The sequence below is a fragment of the Cebidichthys violaceus genome, unplaced genomic scaffold (genome assembly GCF_023349555.1).
Source record: "Cebidichthys violaceus isolate CVI_PGR_0920_01 unplaced genomic scaffold, fCebVio1.0.p SCAF_20, whole genome shotgun sequence".
Classification (NCBI taxonomy): Eukaryota; Metazoa; Chordata; class Actinopteri; order Perciformes; family Stichaeidae; genus Cebidichthys; species Cebidichthys violaceus.
This window is the reverse complement of record NW_027176373.1, coordinates 899,218-923,992: the sequence shown is the minus strand read 5'-3', so window position 1 is coordinate 923,992 and position 24,775 is coordinate 899,218. Positions and strand designations below refer to the sequence as shown.

The following is a 24,775-nucleotide window of genomic DNA, read 5'->3' as shown; positions in this document are numbered from 1 at the left end:
TTGTGAAAGTTTTTTGCAAATAAATCAAATTTGAGTAAATGTACTTAATTATATTCCACCACTATCTACAGGAACTGTATGTAGATCATTTGAATGGAGCTTGAAAGGTCTGTGTACGTTTAGGGACAACCTTAAGTAAATCCATTTCAATTTAAATGTGAAACTTCACACATACAGACATGCAGTATCTTACCAGAGACTGTCTTCTCTCTACAGGAGCTGCCTAAGTACCTGCGAGGCTACCACAAGTGTCTGAGGGAGGAGGTGCACCAGTTGGCAGCGCTGATCTACAGGGTGAAGTTTGAGGATGACAAAATCCACTTTCAGAATATTTCCAAGATCCTGAAGGACCTCGTCCCTCAGGACCAGATCAGACATCTGTCCCCCGACGACTGGAAGAGGGTGAGACGCATGACGCATTAGAGCAGACAGAATGTATTGTTATTCATCCTCTGAAGACCATGAATGTCTGAACCAAATGGAATGACTTATCCATCCAATAACGGTTGAGATACTTCAGTCTGGAGCTAGGTGGCGTTGCCATCCCAAAGGCAACGCCATGCATGGGTAAAACCTTGGCAACTTTGTATTTAATAATCTTGGTTGGCCGTTCAAAAAGTTTGGTCATAAACTGCGAAGTCATTCGGAATTTAAGTATTTTCTAAATTATTGTGTTTTGACTTCATATATTTACTTAAATAATAATACATTAGAGTAGATTAGTATATACTGAGTCTATACTGAAATTCTAATATTGAAATTGGCCCAATAACAATGACACAATAGGTTTAAAAAATATATACAAGATGTATGCTGAAACCGCCCTCTTAACCTTCGTACAACACAAAATCACACACACATCAATTTTAAATCAAACCATCAGTCTGTTTACAAGAAGTCATGTAATTAATTCTGTAATAATGTATTTCAAATGTAGTAACGTCTTAATATATCTTCACTAAATGTAAGCCAGTGGGGGGGGGGGGGCTACTGTGTGTAAACATGATGAATGAATGAATGTTAATGAATGTGTGTTTCCCTCTCAGTGCATCATGTCGCTGTTCAACAAGCACTCAGGAAAGACTCGAGAAGAAGCCAAACTCTCCTTCCTCAAACTGATCTACAAGTGGACCACGTTTGGTTCTGCCTTTTTTGAAGTCAAGGTAAAGACGTTAGTGACTGTTTTCTAAAAAGAGGGATGTAAGTGAACGTTTAGCAGTTGTTGCATATTTTCGTTATGTTGGTGGATGAAGTAATCCGATCTTTTACCTCAACACTAAGGTGTAGAAATACTTAAAGCATCAGGAGTGAAAGTTATGCAGAATGGTCTATTTCAGAGTAATATATTGCATGCATGTACACATTCATTGAATCTATGATAACACATTATAGAAGTAGAATCTAACTTTTTTTTGTTCAGCACTGTGTAAAAAGTTTTTTTTGTTTTTTTTCCTGCAGCAAACAACTGATCCAAATTACCCAGAAACCCTCCTGATAGCGATCAACAAACACGGAGTCAGTCTCATTGATCCTAAGTCTAAGGTGGGTCGACACGCGGTTTATGAAATATTTGCAAAATACAGATAATCTAAATTATTAGTTTTCTGTCACCCAAATGCTGAAAGCAAGTTAAATCTTGTTCACAAAAATACACTCTAAGCTACATCTACACATCGCCGTGAATCTTAGGCAACATATTTTGATTTGATTTGATTCGCCTGAAATCAAAAGTACACGAGCTGTCTCACAGTGTGAGGCCTGTATCACAACAGGGTGTGTGTAATCTGTGTCTAATCTCAGTTGTTGCATTGCCTGCAGGACATCCTCACCACTCACCCCTTCACCAAGATCTCCAACTGGAGCAGCGGTAACACGTACTTCCACATCACCATCGGAAACCTGGTCCGAGGCAGCAAGCTGCTGTGTGAGACCTCACTGGTGAGCCACTGGTTGTGTGACATGAAGCGCTACCCGCCACCAGAATAACCAGGAAATGAAGCTGTTAGTGGGCATTTCGCTTTCAAAATAAAAGAGTTTTGAGAGTTTAAAATATGTTAATATACATTTGAAACGGTTCATCACTGAACCAATGCTCCTAGGTTTGAGTTCAGACCTGAACAACGATTTGAAAACATCAAATATTGAGAGAGGGAAGTCTACACTTGAGGCGCCATTATGCTCTGTAACCCCCCCCCCCCCCCCCCCCCCCCCCCCCCCCCCCCCCCCCACACACACACACACACACACACACACACACACACACACACACACACACACACACACACACACACACACACACACACACCTATCAGGAGTGTGAGAAAGAGAAACTATTGCTGTCACTTTTAATGCGAACAACCAAGTGCATAACCATTTTTTTTCTCATCACGTCGGAAAAAAATAAAACAATAGAGCCATACATCCAAATCCATAAATATCTCTTCAGCACAGCATATTTAACCCTCTGTCCTCGAACCACGCAGGGCTACAAAATGGACGACCTCCTGACCTCTTACATCAGCCAGATGCTGACGACGATGACCAAACAGCGAACCACCCGGGGCAACAGCAAGTGAGCGGAGCGGCCGGAAAGTACGGTCAATCAACCAACCAACCAACCCATCCATCCATCCTCACACATGCACAGTTTGAATGCATGTCAACAAAAAAAAAAAAAAGCTCTTATTTCATACGTAACTGTGTGAATTGTTTCACAAAGTGGTTATCGAGGTGTCTGTGTCACTGTAATGCCAACGTTTTCATTTATGTTATTATGTATCGGCCCTGTCTTAAAAAAAAAAAACACTCACCTGTTGCCTTTAAATGATCTTTTCCCACCTGTGACACGGCAATTTGGACGGCTTTCTTTCTTTCCGCACTATAATCACCGTAAACCGACCGTCATATTATCTGCTGCGCTTTTTACACACCGTTCAAAGTCTGTCATCTCCTGCCAACCAGACGATAGAAAGAGCGGAACGAGAGAAAAGATCCCTCTGAGCGACGTTCAATAAGAATAGAAGAAACCGGAAGCTGAGCGCCAAGTGCAAAATATAATTTGATTATTCCTCTTTTGGCGCAGAAACTATTTCAAATGTAAATAATACAATTGGAGTCTGAATCATTGAAGGAAAGAAAGGAGAAAAAACATCAACCAAGCAGGTGATTCCAAGCTTTTGAACGGTTGTCATTATGTTATCATAATCATATTCATAATCTCTGTGCTGTTTGATGTAACAAGCTTTGAATGTAACTATTGTTTTTGAGACAGAACTCTGTCTTCTCAAATGCCGACGTCAGCGTTAAGACAACAAAGCGGTACTCTAGCTTCTTGTTTGATTTACAAAAACAAGATACGATTAAAAATCTGATTTCTAATTCTTGTTTTATAAAAAAAAAAGAAGAAAAATATCTAAAACAATTGGAAAATCCCCCCGAAAAGAGAACTTGTTAGTTTGTGTTGTGAAGTAGCTTCGTCTTTTCATCCTTACTTATGCTCAGAGTTGTTTTAAGTTTACCAAACGGGCATCAAATATAAGAGTCACTTTTCAATCTTTAAATATCGCCATAACAAAAGGACCCTTCAGATCTCAGCTCGGGTCGTTTTTGTTTATTTAATAAAGTGCCAGTTTGACAACGTATGCAGTCAAATTTGGGTTTATTAAGAGGAATAAGGCAATCTGGATTTAAACTTATTTAAAAATAACGCAATGATTCCTTTTCTTTTCTTTTTTATTACATTTAGTCATGCATGTGCACAGAAACAGACCACATGCGTGCCACAGTAGCTGCTGTTTTCTAGAGCGTGTACATGTATCCATATGCTGTAGATGGTGAATGCTGTCTTTTTTTCTAAATGTACGAACCATTAGCGTTGATTTGTATTAAAGATCGAGTCGTAATCATAACACTGTTTTTTTGGACCATGTGACCACACATCCTTATGTAGACGTGAATAAATGATATTTTGCAAATAGCATATAGATGTTTATTTTCTTAATAAGTATGTGTTGCTCAGTAACCTGAATGATATCAGATTATTGGAGCAGACTGAACATGAACAAGACATGAAGTGGCTGAAAATACTGCTGAACTCGTTAGAACATACTCAGACTAATCATGACACTGTAAACCATACTATACTACAGTACTTTTGAAATACTATACAATGACTTTTTATGACATTCTATGATGTTTTTGTATTTTATCCAACTATACTTTAACATACAGTACTAAGACTATTTTTGACATACACATGACGTTTTCAACATTCCATACTGTAACTGTTTAGAAGATAGTTTGACTTTCTGTACTGACTTTTAATGACTTACTATACTTTGACATTTTTAATACCATTTTACATACTATACTATGACTTCTAAAAAAAAAAAAAAAAATGACCACATACTATGCTAGATTATAGTATGTCAGTAATGATAACCAAAATTGTTAATTGTTCCTTTTGTTATATTTCCGTTTAATAATCATTATTTTAAGTAAATTATTAAGACGTTTTGAGACGCTGGCATTTTAAAATATTTAGATTTTGTTGTGCTTATTGGTATGAATATTCAGTCAATTTGTCAAAAACAACCATGACTCATGGTCAACTTACTTTAATGTTTTCCAGAGCTCTTAATTAACCATTTTAAAAGATCACAAATTGTATTAAACTCTGAACCATCTGAGGCGTGACGGACAAACATGTGACAGAGACGATCTCAAACACAAGATGCTTTAGTTTATTCAATTTGTAGAAACATCACTTTGAACATCTTAACAAAACAATAAAACGATGGCCTTTTTAGATTATAATGAAAATTGTGATTTAAAAAAACAAAACCAAACCAGAAATAAGATAAAAGCATACGTGTGTGGGGAACTGAGGAGAAGATTAGGGAGGGTCGGCTGATCACGGAGCTTGGCGTCTTCTACCAGACAAAGCGGGGAACTCTTCAGGCAGCAATGCGTGGTCTCTGCAGGTGGGACAGGTGCTCTGCTCCTTCAACCACGACCGGATACACTGAACACACACACACACACACACACACACACACACACACACACACACACACACACACACGATGCACATTAAAACCAAAAACAGAAGTCATGGTCTAAAGGTTTCACACAAAAAAATAGCCCTTGTTAATAGTCATAGACTGAAGGAAAACTGAAGTATGAACATGCATTTCTTGAATTCATATAAAAAAAATACTTCTGTCGCGAAAACCAGGCTGCTTTTAAATCACTGGACTCAAGTCATTAAAAAAAATAAAAAAGTCAAGCAGGATTATAACATTTTGTTAACTCATAAAACCCGTGTTAAGCTACAGCAGGTGATTTAAAGGTACATGAAGCAGGTTGAAGAGCCTCTGCTCACCTCGTTGTGGAAGCTGTGTCTGCACACCAGCACACAGATGTCGATCGGATTCATGTCCTCGTGACAGATGATGCAAGGATCCTCGATGTTCAGCTGCAGTACACACACACACACACACACACACACACACAATTTTAATAAAAGTTATTTGTCGGATTAAAAGTTGCTCTTTTTTTTATTAAATCAACTTTCTTTCATGAATACAACTCATCGTGTTGAAATGCCCAGCCTTATAGCAGACAGACATGTTTAGACAGTTTTGGTCTCTGCAGTTAATAAACCTGTTAATGAAAACTGTATGTCATGTCATGTCATGTTTTGTCATGTCATGTTTTGTCATGTCATGTTTTCTAAAATCAGAAATATGTTATAATTGCTCTGTGACACAATCTATAGCCTACAGAAGCACAAAGGGAAGATTAAAAGCACCAATAGGAAACGTTTCTTTTCTTTAACTCATTCATACTAATGATGTTTGGGGTTTTTTTGGACTTACTGCGTTGGAGTGTGCGTCTCTCTTCTGTTCGGGGGGATGCCAGACCGGGTAGGCGTAAGGCGGGGCGGTGTACTGAGCTGGACTCTTGGCAGCTTTAAGCTTCTCCTGTGAGGAAAAGAAGCCAAAACAATCAATGTGACGCATTTTAAGATGAGGACTAACCAGACGGATCAATGCTAGTCTTCACAGGCTCTCGTAACAGAAGCCTCTGGGAGAGGACCTCTGTCAGACAACCTCCAAATTACCACATTGTCCTGAACATGGAGTGGAACAAGTTGTTTTTGAAAAGGTTAAACGCCAACAAATATGGATTGAAGCAAAAATATTTTCTAAGATAAAAAGACTTACTACGTTGGACTGTGTGTCTCTCTTTTGCAGCCAGACCGGGGCGACCAAAGGCGGGGTGGTACACACGGGGGGGATCCCACGCGCCTTGGTCGATTTGGCAGCTTTAGGCTTCTCCTGTGAGGAAAAGAAGCCAAAACAATCAATGTGACGCGTTTTAAGATGAGGACTAACCAGGAGAATCAATACTGGAGGTCTTCACAGGTCCAGTTGTGGCCTGAATATTCCAATGTACAGGATTCAGAAATATATAATACAGCAGCAAACAGACTCTAGACTTGAGAACACATCTTTGTTTGGTACAGATTCTCGCTAAAATCAAAACAATTTTTTTTTTAGTTTAGACCTTTAAAAACCTACCTGATGGTCAATGATCAGCTGAGTCACTCCACTGACCATATCGTGCATCGTCATGCTGTTCAGGCTTCCACCGCTGGATGAACGAAACTCCTGGACAAACCTCGTCAAGTCTGACCTGAACACAAACACACAACGCATTGTGTGTAAAGCTGCCAGATTCAACGCGCAACGTTTCCCTTCTTTTGTTTGTGAGAAGATAAAATGACCATAAAAGCAGCGTTTCTTCCTCCAGTAGGAGGTCTAAGGTGTGTATAACTTGGCATTAGAGCTCCGGCGTTACCTCGTATAGTTGGGGAACATGCTGGTCAGGCACTCTATGGACTTGTCGAACACGGTGTTGCGTTGAGGCTCCAGAGTTCTGGCCGGAGGTTTGAGCTGAGCGGGAGGCTGAGCGGCGGCCGCTGCCGCTTCAGCTGCAGGCGGGGGGGTGGTGGCCGGGGGAGCGCCGTGGGAGGATGAAGATGGAGGAGAATACTCTGTGGCTGCCACTGACTGCAACATTAAGGCAGGAGAGAGAGAACACTTTTAAATCAGTGGTAAATTACTGGGAAATAACCACTGAGTTTGCAACCATTTCTAAAATCTGAGCCATTTTATCCTGTAGAGGCGCAACAGGAGCAGTAGAAGTAATAGCAGTAGTAACTAAAGTAGCAGTTACTTTAGGAGTAGAAGTAGTAACAGCAGTAGAAGTAGTAGTTGTAGCAGGTAGAAGTAGTGATTGCTTATTTTGTAGAACAAATAATAACAAGGTGTTTATTGAGGATGATATAAAACGTCTTGGAGCTAGTTAACCCATGACACATGCTGTGCTGGTTAGACTGGTTGTCTTACTGGTGCCGCTGGAGGCTCAGACTGGCTGTTGACGTTGACTGGAGGCAATTCACTGAGTCTCCTGCCGTTTTTCACTTGATCCAGCTGCTCCTTGTACTGTGCCTGTGTAAAATATAAAGTGTTACTCAACATCTGGATTAACACGTCAAACGTCAAGGCGTCCCAACATGGATCATTGATCCCGTGGGTCCTGGACACTCCGAACAAATAATTAACAAGCAGCTGACATCTGATCAATTCTGAGCTTTTCTGTCGTTGATAAAACTTCTGTAGCTGCTAGATAGAAAATGACTTTGTGTACCTCAGCAGCGGAGATTTTCTTTTCAACCTCTTGGACATTAACTCTCCAGCTGTTCCTGGTCATGTCCAGGTCTGGGTTTGGGTATCTGGACACCGGATGAAAGGACGTTCACACAATGAATGAACCTGACACTTAGCTGGTCTATTCTGAATGAAAGCTGTGGTCTCACTGCTCTCTGACCTGTGAGCCGCTTCCTCCAGTTTGGTGAGCAGAGCCTTGCTGATGGCGAGCTCTCTGTAGAGGCCGAACAAACCCTGATCCCGACAGCTCTCCACCACCGACACCTGGAGGAGCACAGCGACCGACGATCAAGTCCTTTACTAAACTCGACTGGCGGCAATAGTTTGAACAAACTGTGAGGAGTCAGCGGGGCCTCGGGCTCAACCACTGTTCACGCAGTGTTGGATAAAAGACGCCGCTATTTAAACACACAAGCGGTCGCTGCTTATATTCATATGCATGTGTGAACTATTACTGTGGCAGTTATATGCGTACATATACACAGTACATATATACCGCGTGTGTATTTATATAGGTTAGGTTCATTATCAGTAATATGTCATGATCACTATCTGACTAGAATATATATTTAAGTTGATTTGAGTTAAAATTAGAATATTCTCTAAAAGTACATTTGCGTGTATCTGAACATCTGTGTATTTTTCCTTTCTTTTAAATATATCTCTTTATAAATGGTAAAGTTTATGAATCATACATTTTGTAATCGCACTGTGAATTGAGCATCCTTCAATAAACAAAACTTTACAGGCAAAAAAAGAAAGAAAAGATGCTCATATTCTGTGCCGACAGTCCCAAACATGAAATGAGTTCATTTCTATTTTTGTTCAGTAATTGGCTTCACTAAATGTCAAGAAGTAAGTGACTAAATGAAAGCCGTCTGATCGGGGTTAAGTATTAAGGAGCTACCTGAGCTGTCTGAGACCTCCTGGTCGCCGAGGAAAGCGAGAGCTTACAGCGCTTGATCTCATCGTCCAGGCTCATCTTCTCAGCCGCTGACTGGTTACTGAAAGGAAACGAGGAGTTAACGAAAGAGTCGAGGATCTTCAGTTTCAGTTTCACGATCAACTCCTTGCTCAACGCTTACCTCAACTCAAGGAAATCTCTCAACTTTGAGTCAAAGCTGGCTTTCTTCTCTCGGATGTTCTGGGAAAGACTGTGGATGGAAATAAGACACGAATATATAAAAGAGAATTAGAAATCAATCATTTCTTGATGCTTTTTGTTTGCAGTATCTGTGCATACAATGAATATACAACAGTCACGTTCAAGCTGCAACAATAAATAAACAAATACATAAATTCAGTACATAAACATAATCATGTCCCAGGTGATCATAAGTCACAAGTACTCATATCTTCCATATTAGTAAACAAAATATTATAATTATTGATGCATTCATGTGTTCATCACTTCTATGTTGCAGCTGCTTTGTTGTACTTTTCACCACTTCAGTCTGGAAGAAGTACAGATAATACTACACAACGTGTAGTGTACTTAGTTACTTTGCAGCACATCAGCTTCCCTCTCACCTCCCGTGTTGCTCCACCAGCTCCTCGATCGCCGTCTTCAGGGCCTTCAGTCCTTCCTGGTTGGCCTTCTTCTCCTTCTGGTCCTTCTTCACCTCCTCTTCCAGTTTCTGCCTGAACAGTGCCAGCTCCTTATCGGTCACCTTGACGAGAGAAGACAGCCAATAACACATATTGCATTTGTTGTTGTATTTTTCTACATTATCTTAGCTTCATCCTTTAAAGGCTTCTTGACATATTCTGTCACATTTGTATTTTTTTTTTTTTCCCCCATTCATTTCATGAAGCAAATATATAACATTACAGATGAATAAAGGTTTATTCTATCTTATAAACTCCCTAGAACTGGAACTGGAACTTAAGGACCTACTTGTATATTGGCTGTGATCTTCTGAATGTCTCCCTTAAGGACAGCGACGTCTTCTTCGTGTCTCAGGTTGACTTTGTCGCAGCCGTTCGACATCTTCTTGATCTGCTGCTCCAACTTCTTGTTATTCTTCTGCTTCATGTTGATGTGACCCTGGAAGAACCAACAGAGTCAACTACGACCACTTTACCACAGAGCTACACTGATCAATTCAACTGTTGTATCGGGATCAGTTCCTGTGGATAAGTAACTAAGTACATTACCTCAAGTACTGTACTCAAGTACACATTTCAAGGTACGTATAGTTTACTTGAGTGATCCCATTTTATCATACTCTCTACTTCAGTACATCTCAAAAGGTAAATATTGTTCTTTATACTCCACTGCATTTGTCTTCTCTTCCAGTGAAAACCACATACCTCCAGATGTGTTGATGTTTGTGATGAATTGAAGGATGAAGTGTTGCTTTATGTGTTGAGACAATCCTCCTACTTCTTAAGCTAAATTAATTAAAAAAGCCTCTTGTATATGCTGGCAAAAAAAGGCTGTTTTTCTGATCTCATAAAAAGTTGACTTTTTAGACATGCATGGTTCTCTCAGGACAGCGACGCTACAAACATGTGATGATCTTATAGAATATGACGCATTGCTGTAGATCAAACCACCCAGCTCTACTTACACAGATACAGGTAATGCATGAAGTTATACTGAACTCACCGGGCAGCTCTCAAAACGCTTATGAATCTCTGTATTCACTGCAACACTCCTCATGGACTCCTGACACGTCTGAGAGACCGAAACAAAGAAAAGAGCATTTCAAATGTGTCACACACACACACACACACACACACACACACACACACACACACACACACACACACACACACACACACACACACACACACACACACACACACACACACACACACACACACACACACACGTAACAGAAAGCAAATTTACATTTATTTTAATGAAAATCTTTGAGATTGCCACTAATTGAAATGTTTGGTATTAACCTGTACTTCTGCATGTTTCTTCAAAAAGCTTCCCTCAGTTGTCGTTGACGACGAGGTTTCTAAAAGTCCATCATCCAGATCCAGATCCAGCTCCCCATAGTCATTAGGTAAAACGTAAGGGGCTTCCGATTGTCTGTCATCAATAGCCCAAAGGTAAAGCTCGCCCCGCGGAGGAGGCTGGGAGCCTATTACATAAGGATTTGGGAGGGCGGGATAGACGTCAGTCTGTGCAGAAGAATAACTGTCCAGAGAGCTTGTGAAAGCAGATTCATGACCCTCATCCAAACCCCGAGAGTCCGAGCCGGGGTCCGCTATTACATCCAAGTCGTCTAGACCGGCTCCGCGTACCGCCTGCTGCAGGGAGACGGCGTGCTTCGCCAGGCCGATGCACCTCCCCATCTTTATGAAGCGGAGGGATTCCAGGAGGAAGGCCTCAAAGCCGCCCGTTTCCTGGAGCTTCATCTGAGCCACGGAGGGGAAATTCCCCAGTTCACCCACCAGCAGAGGGTCCTCAGCAACCAGCGGGCCGTGCTCCTCCAAGATCTGAGCAAAGTAGCTGCAGAGACACAATGAAACGGTCAAAATCAAAAAGGGAGAAGATGCATTAAAAATACTATATGTGCAACGATGTACATTTACTCAAGTACTTTACTCGAGGAATTTTAATCGTCAAGTAATTTGTCCTGTAAAAACATTTTATGGATCCAGCTTCATACATGTGAAGATTTGCTGCTTTTCTATTTAATAATGTTAATAATTATAATGCATTAGTCGTAATGTTGAGGTGGACAAAGCAAACACTGTGAAGGTGTCACTTTGGGCTCTGAGTAACTGTTACGACTATTTTAACTGTTTTTACAAACCAAACAATCAATCTTCAATTAAACTCAATCAATTAAACTAACAAATGAACTAGAAAATAATCCGCAGATTAATCTATAAGGAAAACAACCATTAGTTAATAGTTTAAAGGAGCTCAACCTTCTAGGGTTTAGGATTTTTATACATTTCATCCAAGAACTAAACTACCTGTGATGGATAAACTCGTGGACTAGTGGCGGTGAAAATATCGAAAACATTGAATTAAAGTAGTTTTAAACTGCTATTTTCAAAGTATCAAAACAGAAGAAGTACTCGGATCCTTTACTTGGGTAAAAGTAGAAACACCACGGTCTAATACATAAAATACTCCAAGCATTCAAAACATTACTGAAGTAAAAGTACAGAAGTATTATTAACAAAATCCACTTAAAGCAGAATGTTATATTGTTATATCATTATACACTATTGCATTATTCTGGGTAGATTAGAAGTATAGTAATGCATCATATCATATGATATTATGTCAAAAGTAACATATAAATGTAGTGCAGTAGAAGGATAAAGTTGCATAAAATGGAAACACTGAAGAAGAAGAAGCATTGTACTTCCGGATGGTGCTCGAGTAAATGTACTTGGTTACATTCCAGCAGTGAACAACAGCGTGGACTTACTCATACAAACTCTCTTTTGTCGGGTCGGGGTTGTTGTCCAAAATCTGTTTATAGTGACTTCTGTGTCTCGTGCCGTTGTACTGGTCGTCAAAATCAGCCACTTGCTCTCGAAGGTGACTCGGTACGCTGAACGGATCACCGGGGTGAAGGAATGATCTGTCGACACGCGAATTCTCAACGTTAGACATAAAAACCGTTGTTATGACTACAGTTACAAATATAATATGTGCGTTCGACGTGGAGGATGGGGGAGAACTTACAAAGAGTCATCTTCAAATAAGTCTTGTTCCCAATCATCTCTCGGAGTCGGAGCTCTCATCCCAGACAAAACAATAACGCCCTGAATGGAAGAGGAGAGGAAACACTTTGGATTGAAGCCAATAAGACACATTCTCTTCACAAGCAAATCAGTCACACCCAGAATCACTCTCTCACTTTTGGCTCTCTCTGTTTCTTTTTCCGGCCTCGACTCTTCATAGGAGAATTCTGAAATTCAAACAAATTGAATGAGGGATCAGGAAGAGCCACACAGTTAAATCACGTTTAAGGCATTTTGGGAAATTTGAATTTAATTAATATACTTTAAAAAGATCTCACATTTCCTGACAGTCCACAAAAAAAAAATATTTAAGACCTTTGTGAATGAAATTTAGTCTTTTAAAAACTTTTCAGCGCCTTTTTTTGTTACCGACGCTACAAAATTTGATGTTTTTTTAAAGACTTTAAGATGTGCAGACATTCGGTGCTAACCGTTCCCATTCGTTTCCAGTCTTTGTGCTAAGCTACGCTAACTGGCAGTAATATCATTTTCAGTGTTTCTAAAGACTTACATTTTGATTTTGATTTTCATCAGACTTTTTTAAGACTGAACAATGTCCATCTGAAAAATAAAGAACAGGAAGTCAAATCATCGGCGACAAATGAACAATCTTTCAGATCACATGTTAGAAAAGTTAAATATACACACCCATCATATCAAAATAGTCGTCCAGTATATGGTGGCAGGTGACATATTCGGCCCTATGCTCCTCTAGAGTCCAGATAAAGAGTCTCATGTCATGCGCTGGGGCTTGTTTTAGGTATTCAGTCACCGTCAAGCCAGCGCTTGAAAAAAGCTCCGGCCTAGTGCCGAGCTTCTCTATAATCACGTCCTGCAACGGACCAAAGTTGAGCAGAAAAGCCAGATCCAGCTGCTCCAAGTGTTCCGCGTAGCGCTCAATGAAGGACTTCGCAGCATTCAGACCTAAAGAAAGCAGCAGGTAGGTGGTAAGACTTCACAACACGCCGCTTTTTACATGACTTCTGTGTGCCACAAGAGCTTGACTGGGTCCAGTCAGAAAGCTGAGAGCACTACTCTATATGTCGAATGGTCCGTCATGCTTTGAGACTTTTAGAAAGTCCCGTTTACAAATAGAATTGATCCGTATGAAGCGTTTGTTTCGTACGTGGGGAACAAACCGCTGTGCAACGGTTCAACTAGACTGATCATGGAAAGTGCAGAAAGAGACAAGAATCCCTCAGTTATACAGTTTTTAATCAATATAACAGCTGATTGCTAACTTCCTTTGATCAACACTGAAGTGGAACTCAAAGTGACCCGTTTGTAAAAGTCTGATAGACTCAAATTTAACTACACCCTGAAATTTATCCACTCAACTTCCACTTCGCTTGAAGGATATTTAAGAGGAACATGATTGACGCTGACCTGCATTGTTGAGCTGGAGCGCCCAGTTGCTGAGTTTGGGATTTATATCCAGACAGCCACTGAGTAGTTGTATTAGGACACGAGCCCAAACCCTGTTCTTCCGCTCCAACAGCAGCTCAACGACGTCGCTCAGAGTCTCCAGCGGCTCCTGCTGCCAGTTCAGAATCCTCCCAGCTACCTGGTTGCCCCTCGAGGAGTCCAGCTCCAGCCAGGGCTTCAGACTGTCGGTCAGGAGCGACACGTGGAGGCCCTTCTCCTCTCTCAGCAGCTCCATGTTCTCGCTGATCTGCAGAAGGACTCTGTCCCTGTACAGCACCCAGGCTGAAAGCAGTGGATATAAATGGACTGATCAACACTTGTTACTGGAAACGTTTGGATCCCGAGAGTTGGAAACAAAAAGTAACAAACCATAAAACACTAATAATATTAGAGTAGCCTAATCTGTATCTGCCACCGTGCAGATTGCAGGAGAAACGTGTTTAAACATGAATGAAGCTTCAGACTATTGGGTACAGAGCTACGTGTCAGACATGCTGCTGATGTTAGAAGCGTACCTTTCTGTTGACTGTGGGTTGCCGAGTCATCTTTCTGCTGCAGAATCTCATCGTTGATCGCCTGCTTTTCTAGAAACGACTGCTTATGCTGATTCCTCTTGAGCTTGTGCACTTCTCTTGATTTTAACTTCTTTAGACTGAACGTTGAAAAAGAGAAAAGGGGAGTTATTTAGAAACCAAGTACTTGTCAATTATATGATCCTCTAAAGTGGCCGTCCACTAACTGAACCAAACTACATCGTCATCGCCGTCTTGTGGCCCGACTGACTCCTGCAGCTACACTCAAGTCACCGGCATGAAGTGAACTCGACTCACCTCGTGCATTTCTGATTCACTTTGGGCTTCTTCAGAGTCTGTGGTTTGGCGATGGGAGCTTCGAACTGGAGAGAAACAAGAGACTCGGGTCAACACCGATCCTGTGACTCATTCATGAGCACAGAGACTCTCAAAAGCTTCACCTCGCTGTGCGGAGAATCCTCTTACCTTACACTTTATCAGCCCCGTCGGACCAAAGATTTTGATATTACAGATTTGGCCGACACAGTCTGGAGTCAAACACGGGTCTTGCAGGAATTCCTGGAACACAAAAAAAAATTATAATTTAAGACTTGAAGCAAGCAAAAGCTCTCTCCAAAGTGAAAAAAACACACCGACTCTGGATACTTCAGCTTCAGAGGAATCAAACATTACTAATACATTTCCATGACTTTGAGGCACAGTTAATGACCATACATTCTCTATTACACAGGTAATAATGAAGCTAATTTTCCATGACTTTTCCAGGTTCTTCATGACCTGTAACACCCCTGTGATCATGACAAAAAGAAACAGAAAATGTACCTTTTCATTCTTATCAAAGGATGATGTCTTGAGGGTCTTCCAACAGGCGGTGTGGTATTCAACAATGCAGCTCTGACAGCAGCATATTCGAATGAAGCCCTACATAAAAAAGGCTTATGCGTTATAATAATGATAATTATTATTATTCGTTAAATTCCAAAACTAACGTATCCGTCTGTGTTACCTTAAAATCTGGGTCAGTTAAGTAGATTTCAGCTTTCAAAGGGACGAGGCATTTCTCTAGTCGACAAATGGCATCAGGAACAGGAGGAAACCTGCACAACTCTATAGCATCCTCCAGAATTTCCTAAAAAAAGAAAAGATGCAAGTAGGGTAAGTCGCATAAGCAATCACAATTTGTGTATCGAGTAGAGACATATCAGCCATAAATACAGTCTGTTATTCTACTGCTGCCAAGTGATTGATGCTGATAAATGTTAAGATCTAGATTAAATTAACTGATATCGGTCTTACTTGATCAGACACTTTCCTTTTTAAATTTCCTTCAGTGCTACTTTTATATACTTTGTTGTATTGTGTTTATTATATATTTTTTATTCTATTAATTCAAATATCTTTAATATCTGTCTGTAGAGTCATGTTGCGGTTTACTATCATGTCTGTTCAAAATGTCCTTTCATCCAATTTAGCATATCAGTTCTTGGGTTATGGCCAAAAAATGTGTTTTGTGAGGCCACAGTGACCTTTAAGCACCCGAATCTAATCAGTTCATTCTCAAGTTTACGTAGATGTTTGTGGCAAATTTGAGAAAAATTGCCTCCAGGCCTTCCTGAGATATTGCATTCACGAGAATGAACCATACGTAACCCCAAAAACACAATTCCTCCGACCACTGCTATCGCTGGCATGAAGGAATACAAATCTGATCACATAGAATACAGTTACTGAGGGTGTGTATTACATAAAAACAAAGACCTAAGATGACAACATACCTTGAAATTCTCCGGCTGTGTCTCTTCGACGATCTCTGTAGTACAAGGCCACGTGAGTTTACCCGGGGTTATTCGATTCTTCACCGTCTGCAGGGAATCTGAAAACTGCTCCAGAGCGAGTGCAAACCTGCCAACGGAGGAAAAAAGTGTTTTTGAAACAATAAAAAGGGTGCGACTCGCACAAAGTCGGTAAAGACTAGAAGTCACCGTACCGGTTCTCTCTGAGATACACCCTGCCGACGGCATAGTAAACCAGACACTGAAACGTCCTCTCCTCGAAGGATTTGATCTTATCAAGAAGTCTTTGTGCTTCTCCAAGTTCCTGTGTTGAACAAAGGAACCACATTCACAGGACATTCAATACTCAAACAATGCTACAATTTAAATGATCGAGTTATCCTGTCCATATAATGCCAGCTTGGTTGTTCTCCAAGTACAAAACAAACCGTTTTGTACAAAACTTTTGAACAGTTATGCAACTTATAACTTCTTTGTTTTATATATTTATCTGTACTATTTCTGTAAACTAAGAATCAATAAAAACCTAATCTTATCCACATGCATCGGTAGGAACTCTGATACAGACTGCTTTGGCCATTCAGGCCTAACAAGCCTACATGGACCCATAAATTACCTCAAGCTGGCCGATTTCTGTGAGCGCTGAGGCGAGGCCGTACAGCAACAACAGCTCATCCAATGTGGAAAGTCCAAGATCCTGAGAAAGCAGAAAGAAAATAGATGTCTTTCAAAGCTCAACGCAAGTCTTAAAGCTGACATCTAACAGACAAAGTAAAGGCTGTTTTCACAAACAAAGAAACCTGTCGGATGCATTGTAATGTTAAACTGTGGATTAGATCTTTGTATAACAATGCATTCATTTCATACACTCATAGGTTTTTAAAATCTTCATCTGCAAAGTAACTAGTAAATAAAGGCCTCAGATAAATATGGTGGCTTCAAAAAGTACAATATCAGCCTCTGCAATTAAGTTGCGTACAATCAAAACACTCAAGCAAATTACAAGTACCTCAACTTGTACAGTACTTGAAATACTAGCGCTACAGTCTTTGCTCATCACTGGTGTACTACCTTGGGGGTGCTGGTTTCCAGTAGGACCAGCGCCTTCCTGAAGGCCTGCTCCGCATTGCGGCTGCGCAGGTCGGTCAGAGCCGTGTGCGCGTCCTGCACCATCGATCTCAGCTCTCTACACTTGTCGGATTCGTCGTCCCCTTTCGGGTTCTGATCGGATGAAAACGCATCACAGAGCAGGTCAGGTATCTTCTTTATTGATGATTTTATGACTTTAAAGCTACATTTAGATGTTCTAAAATAGTTAAGATGCTCTTAAATACAAGCTATTGACACACAGTAGTGTGCAGCAGAAAGACAATCTGCAGGGTTGAGTGCCTCTACCGATGGCTCCTTCTGATACACAGTGCGCTGGAAGTCTTAACACCAGACGCATGACTAAAGACAACATGTCGGTCATATGACAGAAGCAGAGCGCGACATGTTAAGCACGGCCGTACCTCCTCTTCTGACTGGTTCGTGCTCTTTGGTTTCTTCTTTGGTGTGCTGGGCGTTCCTCTCCCATTCTTTGAAGAAAGCTCACTGAAAGCACAGAGTGTACAATCGGTTAAACAGTCTGAAAGGAAAGATTCTTTGACCTCAGATCAGATAACAAATAAATCAATTAAAACAAGCCACGATGTTGATTCTTATGTTTTCTATACTCTGAGCAGCTGGAACAGTCTGCCTGAGGATCTGAGAAGTGTTGAAAATGTAAACTTAACTTAACTTATTCAACCAGGCTTTTGATTAAGAATGCTTTATAGACAGTATTTACATTATATAATTCACTATCTTTGCGGTATTTAAGTCGAAAATTGTGTTCTTGTATTTATGTTGTACAATTTCTAATCTAGTTTTATTCTGTGCTGCTTTACCAGTATTACAGTTATTTTAGCTTTTAAAGCCATTTTTTTAAATTAATTTTCATCAGTTTTATTGCCTCGAGTACATTGGTCTCAAATTGTTAACATGCATGAAAGCTGCTTTACAAATAAAGTTTGATTGATCGAGTCGTACTTGTTCCTGCTGTGGGTCTGAGCAACACACTTCAGATCAAAAGACGACGTCATACGATCGCGATACCGCGAAAATACAAAACATCGACAACATTTAAGTAACAGTTTGTAATATTCTGAATTAAGTTTATTGGTATCATAATACCTTAAGTAAGGAAATCACTATTTCTACACCAAGTACATGATCTTTGATCTGATCTGTGCACCTTTCACTTTAAAAACAGTGAGCTGGAGCAGAACGTTGGGGCTGTAGGCGTCCTCTCGTGGAATCTGTTTAAATGTATAAAAGCATTGATTTTAGTGAAAGTGCTTCCACTAACCTTTTAGATGGTTTGGAGTTTTTAGCACTGCCATCTGTCCTTTCATTTTTCCCTGGAAACACAATATTAGCCATTAAGTTTGTAAATGTCATGAACAAAACATCGTAACTTCAATTTATGTGTGCAGGTATTTTACTGCACAGCTATAAAAAACAAAACAAGACAGAATACAAAAAGGCTGCTTACTAGTAAACATGGATGTAAACAATGCAGATTTAAAACTTGCATTCAGTGAGTCAACACAGACACTGAAAACAGGGCACCTTTAAATAAATCAATGTGTATTTAAGGATATGAAATGCATACAGTGGACACTCTAGTACACAAAAAAATATTCAGCTTGTATGCGTTGGACAACCAAGAGACACCACAACCAGGAACTGAACCCGGGTCAGAAAGGAAAGTGTAAGAACTCACCTGGTGGCTTTTCCAGTTTAACATCTGTGACCTGCCGACACACAAGTTAACTATTACCACTGAGCCACACAAACAGTGTGAATGATTCAATTATATTCTAAAAGCCGAATGTTTACACCGACAAAACTAAAGAATATTTTAATTTAACCTAAAAGAATGAATGATGCATTTCTGACAGCCTCTGATGGAAATGTTTACAAACCTTATTCTGTGGCGTCGGATCACTCTTTTTAACACCTTTTACTCGTGACTCCACTGCATGCGCTCTGTTGGTGCTCTCTGGTCTGTAGGGAACAAAAGTGAATCTATAAGTTTATCAGCATTTATGAGTCAAAATAAGTTGTTTAATGTGTAGACGAGTACCTTTTACTCGGGGCTTTCTTAGGCTGGACAGCTGAAATCAAAAGCACATAAACACAGGTTTCATGTATGGAGGGAGAGCAGACAATGAGGGGATCATTCAGCCCAGACTCGTGGCCAACTAGTTATTTGTCCTCCATGATGAGCAACAATCAGGTCTTAATTATACCTCAAAAGACAGACACTTCAATTTATAAAGGAAAAACAAACCATTTATGAGAAAAAGCTTCAAGATGTTAAGCTGCTTTTCTAACTTTGATTTTTAAACTGTATCAAAATGAGAAGACTTGGACATCCTGAAGTACAGAGACACTAAATATGTCTTGTAAACACAGTATAATGTATAGTGTGTACTCGTGTGGAGGCATTACAGATGTGCTGTTAGATCGATGGGGATCTCGCTCTTCTGGGTACTTTCGCTGTTTTAGATAAAAAAAATAAAGAATGCCTGGCGGTGCTGCTGTGAGCATGACAGTGCAGTGAAAGTACCTTTGGGGTCCGGCATCAGCATTTCAGCGAACTTCAGGTGTTGTTGTTCCAAGTCTTTAAACCCCTCGTGGTCGTCTCTACACAGCCTCTGGGCCATTGAGTTGGCGTCAATCGCCCTTTTGATCTCTCCCAAGGAGAACAACGCCTCACAGTAGCGGTAGTGACCCTGCGAACAAAAACACGAATCGACGTCTCGCTCTTCAAATAAAAGTCCTTGAATTGCAGCAACACCGGATCTACTTCGCCGATATGGTGCGGCCCTTAACGTCTGTGTGATAAATGTTGGATGATGTCCTCCGTTACTTTACTACATTAATGTTGACTGGCTCATAAAAAGAGATTAGTACCTTGGCCCAGAGTGGTTTTATCAAAGTAGCACATTTTCCATCACCAACTGCTTTTCTGTAAAAGATTAAAAAGTCATGTTTGGGTCAAAACATTTCTTGTAAACCCGTTTTCTACCGATACTCTGTACGAAAGGAATAACTGGTACTTACAGATATTTGTTAGATCGGATATAGCATAACGCTCTGTTTCCATAAACTATGTGGTTGTCAGGGCTGGGTGGAGAAAAAAAACATTTTAATTACAAAAAGGACACAGATTTACCAAATTACTAGTTACACCTATACAATCTAATACAATTACCCTGCAATTACTCTTCTTTGTGAAACTACCAGCTCTGATGGCTGAAGTTTGAGGCGGTTTTGTATATTATTGAAGTGTTTCTAATAATCTGCACCATTCATGTCATAATCAAATAGAGTGTGTCAACAAAAACTAAAATGTACCCAAGAGTCACAAAAGGTATTTGATAGTATTCCTGGACATTTTAAAGACAGTGTTATTATATTAACTTACTAAAATGTGATGGCTTTGGAATAAAACTTAACAGCGTCTTCATACTGCTTTTTCTGAAAGTTTTCATTTCCTTTCTTCTTCATTTCTTCACTTTTCTGGATGAGGAACACGACAAACATATTATTCCCTCAGGTACAACACAACCATTTAAGGACAGCAGACAGTTAAAAGTGTTCCAACAGCTGTTTCACTATAACTTTAAGTCTTATTGTAAATACAGATGTTCTGTGTACCACTGTGAAGTATTGCAAGTACTTATATGTGGACTCAAGTAAGAGCAAGTGTGTTATCAAAATCGCTAATGAGGGATCTACAGTGATTAATAACATATCAGATACATACAGAAATGTTGTTGTCTTACCTCTATTAGATAGTCGGCTGGTCGAGCCATCAGTGACTTCATCGTCCTTTCAAAGTGGGAACCCATTTCCTGAATATACTTAGCAACTGATTGAAAGCAAGAGACAAGTGTGTGTGTGTGTTAACTATCAACAGACTTCAGTGTTAGCACAACTCCTCAAACACTGTATGTATATGGGTTGTATAATATGAAATGTGATAAGTTTAAAATAGAACATGGAATAAACAGGTTTTCCTCTTTACAGGATTTTCTTAGAGCTGTCTTGTGGGTAACTTGTCAACGATGCCTGGTTGAATGGTTTTGTATCTTACATTCTGTGAAGATGAGGTGCAGGGCTGTATGGCACATGTATGTATGGCCGAGATCCATGACACGATGGCGAATATTGGGCTCTCCGGTTCGCTCCAACCACTGTAGCGCGTCATCCAAAACCCCCGAGGAACGCTGATGGTACAAAGTCAGAGAACGTTGTCAAAGAGAGGAACATTCAGTTGTGTATGTGGACTACAGAGGCAATGACACAGCAAGTATTTATTCAACTGTGAGATGTTTTTGACTGTTGCATTGGACAAAGTTCAAGTATTTGTATTATTTTTGTAGATAAGGGAACAGTGGAAATTTGTAGGGATGCAACAATCGGACGTTTTCGCTCCCAAAACCTCAACTCAAGCCATCTGCTGATACCACACGATGTACGTCACTTTTGAACTGCGTTGAATGTATGGCGGTGTCATACAAATAAATGTCATTATTATATTATTAACCAAAAGCTAGAGAAGCTATTCTGCAATTGTTTGAAATACCTTTACTCTCACTCATTGAAAACCTCTTCCATATTCAATCACTTATTCCAGACTTACCAAGTTGAACATGTTGCTTATCAACACAACCTGCTTAGTCTGGTCCCTTTTCACCTGGAACAGAGATGCATCATGTCAAAAAAACTTGTATACGTAGAGAGTTTATCCTGCATTATGATCCTAAGCAAAACTTTTAGTTCCCAGCTCAAGTCCCGATGGTTCCGTGGTCGACACTGAAGTACTAAGTAATGAACTTACGGTTCCTCTCTCCAGGGCTCTGAGGATTGCCTCCACTATTTCTATCCTGTTCAGGTTCTTCAGACTTATTTCGTGACTGCCGCTAGAAGGGAACAGTTACAAACTCTTTACCAACGTAAACATTGACGATGAAAAGTGGTTTTAATTGGGGGGTTATAAACAAATGTTCAGATCCCATTGATAAGTGTACTTACTTCGAGGTCAGACCTAATTGTAAAGCCCAGCAAACAGTCGGGCCCGACTCTTCACGTTGCAGGAGAATCGGGAGCCAGAAAGCACAAATTCTCATCCGCTGCCCGGCGTCTCTTCTGGTCTCAACAGAGATACGAACCCATCGTTCAAACGACTCGTCTAAAGAAACAAAAACATGCCGAAAACACACACTTAGTTTCACCGAGCTGAGAGCAGCACAGAGAATTTACCATCTCAAAAACCTTCCTGCTCTGCATCCTAAGGACAGGGATTTTATAAGCATAACCATATGCTGTCTGACGTAACCGAGCAGGATAATAAAGAATGTGGTTCTCAAGGCCCCTAAAGGGGGCCGTCCTGGGCGAGTAACAGGGAAGTGCAAGGTTCCTATTGTAATGGAAACGGCTCAAAGGGGAGAGCGGCTGAGCTTCTGGAACAAGCTCAGTTCCTGTTTCAGGGCGTGACTCACCTTACAAACAACTCACTACAGAGCAATCTGATAGTCACAGGCGTGTCAGAGCTCACAGTCACACATCTATTTATATGTAACTTCTAAAAGAACACCGTAACTTAATTATTTAGACCATAAACATACATTTTGAAATATGTCAAAACCCCAATCTTCAGTTTGTATTGATTTTAGATATCTCTAATATGAGCCGATGTCCTGTTATTTAAAACGTAATTACTCAATAAATAGTTAATACTCAAGTAACAAAAGGATATATATATATATATATATATATATATATATATATCATCAAAGCATGCCGATACTGTCGTATAATAATGATGCTACAACATTGTAGCACTAGATATCAATATGAATGGTGCATTAAGACTCATGTGTTCCTTACCTGATGGACGGAAGGCGACGATTGTGTCATTTTTGTTCAAATACGTCTTGAGAGGAAACAAAAAACAGAATCAGTGACACTTATACAGAAAACAGTATGTTGGCCGAACGCTCTTATTCTTATTATTGGTTCAATAACTCACCCGGTCGCTAATGTCCTCCCACTCATAGTCAGAATCCGAGTCTGACATTTTGTCCAAATCTGTGAGAACATTTGCATTAAATCACTCAGATCTGTTCCACGAGACACGCAGCAGTGAGTTAGACTTGAAAGTTGCAGATTGTTGAATGAAAATCAATTGCAAAATATGAAACTAAATTGTATTTCAGCAAAGTGACAATGTCAAAGTGAAATTATTGTTGTATAGTAATACAGCTGATGTGCAAATGAATGTGAAAAATCTACATTGCCTTATGCATGGCGTAGATATTATACTATTTTTATTACTTTTCAGATTACAGTTTTTCATTCCCTTCATGCCCAGTGAAAAGTACATCTCTCCAGATGTGCTGATGTTGAATGTTTGAGATAAACCGAAGGATAAGTGTTAAGAAAAGCCTCCTTCTTACGTTAAATAAACTACTTAAAAGGCCTCTTGCTGCACAATGAGCTCTTTACTTTAGGTACATTTTGCTGTTACATAGTTTTTACTTAAGGTTTTGAATGCAGGACTTCATTAGATTGGCATTAGCATTTTTACTTAAGTAATAAAGCATTCAAATATCTCCTCCTCCACTATACTTCTCAAAAAATCTCCATGTATTGACCGATCACATATTTTCTAACCAAAATTAAGGTGTGGCCGATTTTACTAACTACTAACTTTCAATTACGCCACTCATGTGTGGGTGTGTTTCGTTTTGACACAAAGCAACAGATAACTAACGTCATACCAGAGTCACGGCGATGACGTCCTCATTTTTGGGGTACAGCAAACAATTTTTAAATAAACAAACAGTGTGCGTATTAGGAAAGGATTCATTATGACGTAGTCTATCAATACAATGCCAGGATTATTATTTTTTCTTCATTATTTTAAAACAGTTTGCTTGCAATAATATCTCTGGGGAATGACGTCACTTTTAGCTAAACGCTGCTCATCGATTGGTTACGTTAGCATTGTTAGCTCATTAGCTAACCTCTGCGTAGACGGTATTGTTGTTATACCCCTCTCATTGTGTCGACTACAGTGTGAAGTATGGAGGTTATCTGCATTAAAACGCTGTGTTGTAAATGTAGGTTGGTCTACTTTGTTATATTGTCTCATAACGTGGCTTTAGTTTATTGGCAAACTAATTAACGCTTGTTGTTGTTTTATCGCGAGGCAAAACACCCACGAGACGAGCGAAAACTCACTGTTACGAGCTAACGTTCGCCAGTTTGAAAAAGCAGACGTATTTGTAATTAATAAAAAAAAAACACATACCGTGTGATATTTATCGTGTAAACACCTTAGCAGTGCTCTGTTGTCCTGTTCATGTTAAGAGTGCGGAAGTTAAAACTGTTCACGTAGTTTACGCTGCGCCGCGTGTAATCAGAAAAGCTCGCGCGACAGGACGGGGGCGGTTAAAAAACACCT

General features: G+C 40.1%; 2 protein-coding genes across 2 annotated transcripts in view; one reads left to right on the top strand and one right to left on the bottom strand.

The window, feature by feature from the left end:
* The window catches only part of LOC137876797 (unconventional myosin-VIIa-like), a 45,726-nt gene extending 41,745 nt beyond the window's left edge, over positions 1–3,981 (top strand). Inside the window, exons 40-44 of the mRNA XM_068716598.1 lie at positions 178–402; positions 1,047–1,163; positions 1,459–1,542; positions 1,819–1,938; positions 2,484–3,981. Coding sequence (XP_068572699.1) covers positions 178–402; positions 1,047–1,163; positions 1,459–1,542; positions 1,819–1,938; positions 2,484–2,576 — 639 coding nt within the window. The 3' untranslated portion in view covers positions 2,577–3,981. The remainder of the gene's footprint in view (positions 1–177; positions 403–1,046; positions 1,164–1,458; positions 1,543–1,818; positions 1,939–2,483) is intronic.
* Positions 3,982–4,721: 740 nt separating this feature from the next.
* ttc3 (tetratricopeptide repeat domain 3) lies at positions 4,722–24,724 on the bottom strand. The gene is made up of 47 exons (XM_068715614.1): positions 24,623–24,724; positions 23,339–23,397; positions 23,197–23,242; positions 22,342–22,498; positions 22,148–22,229; positions 21,950–22,003; positions 21,401–21,533; positions 21,090–21,175; positions 20,729–20,823; positions 20,365–20,427; positions 20,215–20,269; positions 19,868–20,033; positions 19,382–19,412; positions 19,221–19,302; positions 19,019–19,049; positions 18,602–18,653; positions 17,724–17,805; positions 17,284–17,433; positions 16,829–16,909; positions 16,407–16,516; positions 16,195–16,321; positions 15,426–15,548; positions 15,242–15,340; positions 14,885–14,977; positions 14,717–14,781; positions 14,402–14,538; positions 13,848–14,168; positions 13,110–13,385; positions 12,973–13,022; positions 12,578–12,628; positions 12,403–12,482; positions 12,143–12,298; positions 10,650–11,205; positions 10,348–10,416; positions 9,634–9,783; positions 9,267–9,406; positions 8,822–8,890; positions 8,644–8,740; positions 7,897–8,000; positions 7,717–7,801; positions 7,416–7,517; positions 6,865–7,076; positions 6,585–6,699; positions 6,228–6,341; positions 5,880–5,984; positions 5,384–5,476; positions 4,722–5,023 (listed from the first exon to the last, which is right to left on the bottom strand). Exons 2-47 carry the CDS (start codon positions 23,384–23,386, stop codon positions 4,913–4,915), a joined length of 5,304 nt encoding a protein of 1,767 aa, XP_068571715.1. The 5' UTR covers positions 23,387–23,397; positions 24,623–24,724; the 3' UTR covers positions 4,722–4,912.
* Positions 24,725–24,775: the final 51 nt, after the last annotated feature.

Coding starts and splice junctions, on each gene's coding strand:
- ttc3 (XM_068715614.1), bottom strand. CDS start 23,386: ATGTCAGACTCGGATTCTGACTATGAGTGGGAGGACATTAGCGACCGG. Junction 22,004..22,147: donor GAGCCCTGGAGAGAGGAACC/GTAAGTTCATTA, acceptor TCTCTGTTCCAG/GTGAAAAGGGACCAGACTAA. Junction 8,001..8,643: donor GGAGGTCTCAGACAGCTCAG/GTAGCTCCTTAA, acceptor GTGCTCCTCCAG/GTGTCGGTGGTGGAGAGCTG.